The sequence below is a fragment of the Mauremys mutica genome, chromosome 12 (assembly GCF_020497125.1).
Source record: "Mauremys mutica isolate MM-2020 ecotype Southern chromosome 12, ASM2049712v1, whole genome shotgun sequence".
In the NCBI taxonomy this organism is placed as follows: Eukaryota; Metazoa; Chordata; order Testudines; family Geoemydidae; genus Mauremys; species Mauremys mutica.
In genome coordinates, this window is record NC_059083.1 from 38,239,651 (window position 1) to 38,249,612 (window position 9,962).

A 9,962-nucleotide genomic window follows, 5' to 3' on the forward strand; every position below is an offset into this window, starting at 1 on the left:
ATAAGACTGAAGAAAGGCCGGTGAGTGAGCACCTCTGCTTCCTCCACTCCTGTAATGACACCCAGCTGCTGCTATTGGGGCTTTCAGTCCCGAAGAGAAGAGAAAACAAGTGACTTTTGATGTGCACAGAGATCCAGGCCTATCAGCAATAGCAAGAGTTTCATGCCCAGCTCCCTAGGAAAATGTACTAGCTGCTGACAGATTTTCTGGGTTCCTTAGTAAATGCAAAATCTTGGTGATGCAGGCAATTATACAGGTACCTCTCACTGCTTCAACTGAGAGTTGCCCATCTCCTTTTCTTTGCACCCTCCTATTTGCATCCCACTGCTAACGCTCAGGGGTGCGGTTAGGGGAAGGCACCAAGAGGCAGGATGCATGAGCTCTGCCGCTGCATTGAGGGGGACCAGAAACAGGATAGTAAGAAGTTGGGGCATGAGACATGTCCCCTTTATTCCACCCAGAGAGTTGCACTTACGCTAACCCTGGTGTTCAGATTGCTTCTTCGTTGTGATACTGACTCGGGCGTTTAAAGGTCTAGTTTGGGGGAGGAAGGAGGAAAAATAATACCCTTGTATCACAAGTTCCCTTCTCAAACGCTACCGGGGTGTTGCCGTGCCCTCTCCTCCCAAGTGCCCACTCTGCACAGAGATGCCCAGCTTCAGCGCAAAGGTGGACGTATGAGAGGAATTGGGTGGCATATGCAGGAGCTCGAGAGATGCACTGAACCAGCTGTGTGCACAGGTTGAGACAGACAGGGAGGAAGAAACTGCTGAGCATCCAGCCTTTAATCTCAGTCAGTCGGGTGCAATTAATGTGACCTGATATTTAAAATCCCCAGATATCAAAGGTTTTATTGCTGTTCATTTTACACCTTCTAAAATGGTCCCTTTTTACATTAACAATGACAACTTTAACAGGGTTTGCCTGAGGAAACCAGGTCATTTTTTTGAGTGAAAATAAAACAAAAAAATGTGAAATTTTAGAACTTTTACAAATTGTGTTTCATGTGCAAATGTGCAATTTTAAACATAGCATCTTTCAAAGTACAAATGACCATTTCATGGGACTTTTTCACCAGGAAAAAACACTGTAGTCATGAAATGGCCTCGATTGGGTGGATGTGTGACATTTCATGCAAAAAAACCCTCTGTCATCCGGTAGTAGACCCAGTCCTGTTTTCTATGTCTCACTCATTAGCCATTAACAACATTTGATTGTCATAAGGAGAGAATCACTGAAGTCTCCATGTAAGTGAAGAGGAGGAGTTCAGAGAACAGTATTTGGTGTTGGTTCTTGTCCTGGTGTTGGAGATTTGGGGGTAGGTTATGTTGCGGTTACCATAACACAAGAGGGTTCTTGTGACTAAATACAATTCAGCAATATCTGATTCCGGGATGGTGTATTGTCTGCAGTGGAGTTATGATGGGTTACAACTAGCTATTGTACTCCACCCTAAGAGCTTGGTCCCATTGACTTCAGTGAGCTTTGGGTCAGGCCCTGAAGGAGTGAGTTATTCCCATGGAGATACAGTGGTTCCCTGTTGTTAGCTGTTGTAGATGAAGCTTTTCCAAGGAAGAGAGAGGAAGGGCGGGCCAGTGCTTAGAATACTAGCCTAGACTGGAAAGTGCAGAGTTCAGTTCCCCAGTGCGCCACATACTTCCTGTGGGACCTTGGGCAAGTAACTTAGGGTACGTCTACACTACCCGCCAGATCAGCGGGTAGTGATCAATCTTTCGGGGATCGATTTATCGCGTCTAGTGTAAACACGATAAATTGATTCCCGATCGCTCTGCCGCCGACTCCTGTACTCCACCGCGATGAGAGGCGGAAACGGAGTCGATGGGGGAGCAGTGGCAGTCGACCCCGTGCCGTCAGGACGCAAGGTAAGTTGACCTACGATACGTCGACTTCAGCTACGCTATTCTCATAGCCAAAGTTGCATACCTTAGATCAATCCCCCCCCCCACACACACACACACAGTGTAGACCAGGCCTTAGTCTCTCTGTGCTTTAGTTCCCCATCTGTAAAATGGAGATAATAGCACAGTCCTGCCTCACAGGGATGTTGAGAATAAATACATTAGATGGTGTGGCACTCAGATCCGATGGTGTTAGGGGTCATGTAAGTACCTAAGAAAATTAGATGCATAGATAAGGAAACTGAGCTTTTTATATGTGCTGGAGTGAAGTACTGTGAGTCTGATTCTCACATATGCTAAGACCCCATTACCTTTACATTGACACCCACTTTAAAGTCCATTTACACTGCCAGAGAGATGTAGAGAGCATAAGAACAGCCATATTGGGTCAGACCAGTGGTCCATCTAGCCCAGTATCCTGTCTTCTGGCAGTGGCCAATGACAGATGCTTCAAAGAGAATGAACAGAACAGGCAGTCATCACATGATCCATTCCCTGTCGCCCAGTCCCAGCTTCTGGCAGTCAGAAGCTTTGACATCTTGGCTAATAGCCATTGATGGACCTATCTTCCAGGAACTTTTCTAATTCTTTTTGAACCCAGTTATACTCTTGGGCCTTACAATATCCCCTGGCAATGAGTTCCACAGGTTGACTGTGTGTTGAGGTCTTAGTGTAACTGAGAATTCAGGTCTACATATTTTTAACGCAGAAGGAAAACAGGAAGTCAGTAGGTATTGATTTCTGGTACACCACTCCATTAAAAAATAAGAGAGACCCTCTCTTCCCCAAGCAGCTCCAGGGCTTTCAGGTAAAACTATGCCCTTGATACAGTGGTGTGTGAATTAGGAGTGCATTAGCTTAATTGAAGTTTGTACTGTGCTGTGAACATCTGAAGCACTAGAACTGCTAAGTATTATTATTAGCAGAAATCTGCATTTAAGAACAGAATGTAAATGCTCTGAGAGTTTGCTAGAAATTAGGTTATCCGCCCTTCAGTTTCTTTCCCAGTGTTTATGTGTGGCTGTGGGTTCAGAACCTGCCGTCCTTATTCAAATTTGAAGTCAGTGAGAAATGCCTTGACCAAATTCTGCAGTCCTTACTCATGGTGAGCATCCACTAGGGGCTCAAAGCCGTAGGTCCTCTTTTCATGGGTGGACGTTTGAAAAGGGGAGAGCCCACTGCTAAAAATGCAACAAGAGAGCTGTGGTTTAGCTTTTGTTTTGTAGAAACTCATTGGCCAAGTTTTTCAAATCCAAACAGGGGATGACTTGGATCCATTTTATCAGACCCACCAAACCTTTGGGGGAGAGGTGTTGAGATACAAGTCTTGGGCTTTGTCAGATCCTTGCAATGGGAAAACCAAAGTGTTTTTGATTTTTTGCAAAATATTGACAGTCATATTTGGGTTTTGCAAAAACAGAGGGGGTTTGGATCCAGCTTCCATATTATCCAGGTAACCAACATTCCTAGCAGGAGGAGGAGTTGGATAGAAGGTTCTGTGTCTAGTTACCACTGACATCAGGCATTGGTGGAAACATCTGAAAAGCTTCTTGAGAAGAGAAAGAAGACTCAATATGAAAATAAGTGAGCAGTTGTCTTCTCATCCAGAATCAATACACAAATACTGTATCTAAACCTCTCCTTTCTTGGGGAAAGGCAAGATATGGCAGCAATACTGTTGCTATTTTAAATACTATTAAATGGGGCAGTGCGGTGGGCTCTATTTGTTTTATTATTTACAGTGCTGGATTTAATGTGTTGGCTATTTCCTTGCTGCTCTAGTCTGTAAATACAATAGTCAATCCGCCTCTTAACAAGGTACGGGCTGATTGTTGTGTGTCCAAAGAATGAGCCGTCTTTTCAGTCCAGAGTGTAATCACCAGCTTGCCAAGTGACTAATTATACAGTACGAACAGTAGAAAAATTGTTAAAACATGACAAATAAATTGTGTTTGCCTCTGGGATGGAGCTTGGCATACCGGTTGATTTGCTTCTTGGAAAATATTTTCAGTAGCAATTAGAGGTTCCCCACTGATTTCTGAAGCTGGAAATGGCTGCCTGATGGGCATTTGCTGACACCCAGCTCGAGAGAGAGAGGGACCCTATGTGCTGGAAAGAGATTAGGGTTTAGATGTTTGTTTGTTTTTTTCAGTGGTCCATAGGGGGACCAAATGTAGCACTTTGAGGCACAGCTGGAATGAGAAGAGTGTGGGTGTCCATTTGCACAGACTGGGCTGCCTTTCTCTATTTTTTGAAAAGGGGGAAACGGGAAAGAGTTGAATATTCTATTGGACTCACTCTTCAGGCTTCCGGTGTATCCAACATGTCCTTCTGTTTTTATTATCCTCCGCCTTTCTTGAGTGAAGCTCTTTCTTCTTCAGGGGGTGTCTACACTAGCAGTTTATCCCAGTAATCACGGGGTGTGCTGCCAAGTTGGATGTTTTAAATATCTGCCAGCTTTGGAAAGTGGGTAAAATCATCATCTTGATATCTCAAGTCCCTTGCCAGGACGTTTTCATGTCCCTTCCTATTTGCATTTCACTTGGGATTTCCAGCACCTTTCTCTTGGACAGGGAACCAGGCCTGGAAGTGTTGCCATTAGTTCTACCTCTGGTCTGTTATTGGTCAGCCAGGATGTTGGAACCCAACCTCCCATCTCTGATTCGCATAGACTTCACCTCCCAGCTCATCTGAGGCTCACTCTGGAATCCAGAGTGCTTGTTTTTGGCTACATGTTAATTTAATTGTTATGCAGATCTTACTCAGTAAGGGGGGGAATTCACTCCTGTACAGTACTAAAATCCCCCATACGCCCACAGAAGTAGAGCTGAGTAAATAATTGATTTTTTTTTTTTGGTTTGGTGGGAAAAAAAACCTTTTGTTTCAGGTCAAACCAAAATGGAATGTTTGTTTTTGTTTTTCTCACTGAAAGAAAAGAACAAAGCGAATGTTTTGGGTCCAATAAAATGTTTCATTTCGTTTTCAGGTGGGTTTTTTTTAATTTTATTTTTTTTAAATTTAAATCTAACTAAGTTTCAAAACTAAATGTCCTCCTGAAATGAAAAGGCAAAATGTGTTGTTTTGACTTTTTCAGATTGTTTTCCTTTTACTGAACCTATTTGCCGAGTTTGACCTGAATATGAAAATAATTTTGGTTGACCCAAAACTACATTTTTTGGCAAGTAAACTATCCATCAGAAAAATCTCACCCAGCTGCACTCAGACGTGGAACTTAAACAGTGCAAAGAGCCAGCACAGTCTCTGCACAGGGGTCAATACCACTCCAAATCCTTCCTATTTCCTTTTTCAAATGCTTTGTCCTAAACTAAATCCAGAGGTGAATCCAAAGCAACCGTCTGGCAGCCTCGACCACCTGGAGCCCCTATTCTGAATGGCCCAGCAATAGCCCATCACTACTTCAGAGACAGGTTCAGAATAGGGAAATACCAAGTCGTGCATGATCTGAAAATATCAGTGGATCATTTTAATAGAGAGAGGTCAGCTAAGAGAGACATTTATTACTACCCAAAGCTCAAACTGAGTCCACCTGCACTTCGAAAAATCGCCGGTAACTTCACTTACTATTTCATAGATCTCTGCTCTCCTGGTTTTGGCAGGAGCCAGCCTGCCGTGAAGAAGGTAACTCGTGACTAATGTCTGACCAAACTGAAACCAGGGAGTACAGAAAATCTTTAGCAAATCCTATTTGCACAAGAAATCAGCCCTGAAATCTTGTCCAAAGGACACATGCTTCCAAACACTGGATGCTTTCACAAAGCTCCTGTGCCTTTGAGACTTGCCCATTACTACATTTTACCTTAATAGGTCTGGCTTAACAGGGCGATGCCTCTAATAATATCTGGGCTTTTTCTCACACAGTTACAGTAGCTACTGATAACAGTTGTACTGGATCTTTGTCCTAGCCATATTAAAGTCCTCTTCCTTCTGACAGGCCTGATTCAAAGCCAGTTGAAGTCAAAGGATATCGGGTCTGATCCATTGGTTATCGGCTATCTTGCATTCAACCCCTTACTTTCTACAGATGTGTCTATGCTGGGAGGTCTGATTGCAGCACGGGTAGCAATAGCAATGAAGCCACAGCAATGTGTGCTAGCTGCCCAAGTAAGTACCCCATGGCCTGGGTGGGCTTATATAGCCTGTACTGCTGGCTAGATTAAAGCTATCTTGGGTATGTCTCTGCATGCTGCAGCCACACAGCCCCACTGCAGAGTAGATGTGCCCTCTGATTAGAAATGTCTTTACCATCTTGGCTGGTATAGTTTAGGCCATTGAGCTACCGGGTTTATAGGCAAAACTACTTAACCTATTGTTGTTTTACATTAAGCCCAGTTGTTGCCCAGCTCTTAATTTGAGACAGGTCCTATATCCTGCCTTCCTGGAATGTACTGCCAGAGACACCCCATCTTGTACCATTTTAGTTGCTCTGCCTCTGCTATCAGTGGAAATACCTTTCCAAGGAACTGGGAGAAAAACACCGGAGATAAGATATAGAGAAGCTACATTAAACATAACGAGTCAAAGATTTATTTTTTCTAGTCCTGTCTGTCCTTATCAGGCTCCACTTTTCCACCACCCCCACTCTTTCCTTTGCTGTTTTTTTTTAGCTTAGATTGTGTTTCCAGCTTAGCAGATGTACGGCATTTAAGCATCGCATCTGAAGTCCCCTGCTCCTTCCTTGGCCCAAGATTCTCACCGTGTTTACAGTACACTGCAATCCATGCAGCACATGTTTTTGAGCCCAAAGACAATTGCTTTCCTACCCGCCTGCTAATATGTCCGTCCACCTTCATACTGTGGAGCTCAGAGGAGAGTTAGGGGTAGTGTCAGTTTGTGATCTAGCCTATAATAAGGGCTAATGCATCATTGCCTTTCCCCTGGAGCAGCCTGGGAGGGAGACTGTTACTCAGGAAGGCACCAGTAGTGCCTGCCTCCACACACCACCCACGGATGTGCCTCAGCCCTGCTTCACGGTGCTCACTGGGTGCCAACTCCGGTGTTGGCTCCTGTGATGTGGACACCTGGGAACTGATCCGACACCCTCTGTATTTTACTGCCATCCCTTGAATTCCAGGCATTCCTCCATCCCCACCTACAGCTGAAGTTAAGCACACTGCCTCCAGTAATGCACAGGGGTGTGAGCCCCTTCTCTCCATGGACTTAAATGACACCTCGCTGCAATGCAAGCTCTGCAGATTTGCCAGTGAAAATGAAGCACGTAGCATCTGACACGTTCAGTTGCTCGCAGGTGGGTGGGTAGAGAAATGAAGGTTGGAATATATAATCCACTTGATGCAACATCGACGGCCTGCCTGACTCATTCACTCTGGGCTGGATTGTGCTGGGCCCCTGAGTGGGTGTGCAAGAGAGGTGAGGATGTCCTCATGTGACCTTTGCAGGAGTAACACACAATCACAGCCTGCAACCCCGTGAGAGTGAGGATTCCGGAGACCAGGGCTGGTTGGCCCTAGAAGGAAACCTACAGTGAATCAAACCTCTGTCCAAAGACACTAGGGTGATGGGGAAGGGCTCATCTTTGTTGACTTGATTTCTTGCTATAGGCTGTGGCAAAATCTGGGATCTGAATGCTCCCAAAGTTTGCTGAAGATCAGATCTGGACTGGGCCCTTCTCGCCGTTGCTCGGTATATTTCAAGGGGAGGCAGGCGGCTCCTGTGATTCTGGTCTGTATTACTATTACTGCTGCTCTCTTAGCGCATCTCTTCACTGCAGGTTTATAGCCCCCGCAGCCGAAGTCAGCTGACCTGGGCAAGCCCTAGCTATGCGACTGGTCTTTTATCCCAGTGTAGATGTACCCTTAGGGGCCCAGGCCTGCAAGATGTTCATTGCCCTCAACGCCCACTGACTTTAAAGGGATTTGAGGGTACTCAGCACCTCACGGGACTGCTCAGCATCTTGCAGGATCGAGCCCTTGGGGCTCATTCCAACTCCTGGCGAAGGCGATAGACAGACTCCCTTGACTGTGGGAGTTAGGTTTGGCCCTCAGTTGCTTTTGGTTTGTTTCAGACGGGGTGCGATGGGGGTCTACAGGCCCCACACTGAAGCAGGGAACAATACCGGGCTAGGGAAGCCCCCAGCCTCAACAGGTGCAAGGCATATTAAAGGACACGGGAGTTGAAAGCTTGGGGAGAGATTGATTGACTGACCCGGGCGCTAAGAGACTGAGGAGGGTCTGCTAAGCCAGTCGCCACACCCCAAACGGAGGAGCTGCAGACTAATTGGAAATGACCAAGGGGGTAACATAATTTGGGGTGCTCAGTAACTGGGCTGGCTCTGTGGAGAGACTCCCTAGGGCTCTGGGTCGGGACCCAGTGAAGTGGATGGGCCCAGGTCTCCCTACCTGACCTCCCTGCTCCTTTGTAATGATGAGCTCTGGGAGAGAAATGGGAGCTTCAGGGAGTGACTGAAACTGCAGCCGGGCCCTCCCTCTGGGATGACTAGACCAGCAGAACCTGTAAGGCCATGAGCTGACCACGAGGCCAGCTGGTCACCAGACCTTCCCGCTACACCTGGTTGTTACCTGACTCTCCTCACAGGGATTCATAGCCTGAGCATCATCGGGAAGCTCGTAAAGCTCAGCCATAATCTTATTTACAGAAATGAGAAGAGTCCATCTCGCACGGCGGTGTCAACAGGCATCCAGTGCACTTTCTCCCCCGACTAGACGTTTATGGCACCCTCTGAAGGCAACGCTTTCAGCAATTCATCGCGCCTGTTTTTCCCAAGCTTCTGAAGGCGCATTAACTACAACTGCCAAGAAGCCTCTGGTGAACAATTACCCAGAGCAGCAGGGAGCGCAGCGTGCTCCCCATTCAGGGCTAATTTCCATGGAAATTGCCTACTTTCACCTGACAACATTCTGAATTATATTTTTAATGTTTGTGGCTACATACAGGAATCCATGTCCTTTGTATAAAACACCTGCATAAAAAATAATCCGCCTCCCTTGCTGCTTACATAAAGGGGAAAGGAGGGAGAAGCTTCCACAAAGAACTTGTTCAAAACAACAATTGCAGCCTGGTCCCACAGCTAGAGCGGGCTGGGAATTTCCCAACAAAACCGTCTGTCGTGAGTAAATTCCAGTTTGTTAAAATTGAAACTGTGGGACGGGGTCAGTTTTGACGAACGTCCCATTTCAAAATAAAAGTAAGTTTAGAACTTGTCAAAACACCCTGTTTTGATATTTTCAAAATGAAAAGGCTCCGTTTTGGGGCAGAAATGAGTTTTGGTGTAAAAATAAATTAAATGTCTCGTTTAAAAAAAGGGTCAGTTGAAATGTTTTGAAATCCTCTAAACACGAAACATTTTGACCTGATCCAAATTTTTTTTTTTCAGATTTTTGATTCACGGAAATGGACGGGTTTGACTCTTCATCCTGATTCGGGATGGGAGATTTTAAATCGCCAACATTTTCACAGGGCAGGAAAATCATTTCCCATCCAGCTCTATCCAGGACATATTGGGGAGCTGATCCTGCTGCTGTAGAATTTGATCCTATTGCCCTCAATGGCAGCAGGATTGTGCCCAAGATGCTGGGGAGCTGTTATATTTTACCCAAACGTGAGGGCCTCATTTTCAATCAGGACTCAGCTGAGCTTCCCTTTTTGTGCCTGCATTTTTTTGCATCACCAATTAATTGTGAGCACAAATCATACCACTGAGATGACGAAACACTTGATTCCATCCATTTCTACCTGCAACAACAGGTGACCTGCTGGCCTCTTGTAGCGAAGGCTTATGTCAATGGAGGTGGGGAAAATAGGAGGTTTTCTGTCCACTCAGGACTTGTCCGGACCAAATCCTAGCATCGATTACTGAGCATGAATATTAAGGACCAACTTGTGGATGGCCCGGCCAGGTTGCTCCATGAGAAGGAGAAGATGCAGACCAGTCTTTCTTCCCCTGCTCTCTTTCACTCCTACCCATGCCTCTGCGGAGGATTTGCATTTTTAAGTTTTTGCATCTCCTGTGGTGCCATTTTGCCATAAGCATAAAGCTCTTCTTGT

General features: G+C 45.6%; 1 protein-coding gene across 1 annotated transcript in view; it reads left to right on the forward strand.

The window, feature by feature from the left end:
- The first annotated feature begins 1,839 nt into the window (after positions 1 to 1,839).
- The window catches only part of LOC123346758 (CMRF35-like molecule 7), a 22,576-nt gene continuing 14,453 nt past the window's right edge, over positions 1,840 to 9,962 (forward strand). Inside the window, exon 1 of the mRNA XM_044984221.1 lies at positions 1,840 to 1,883. Within this exon, the coding sequence (XP_044840156.1) occupies positions 1,840 to 1,883 (44 nt within the window). The remainder of the gene's footprint in view (positions 1,884 to 9,962) is intronic.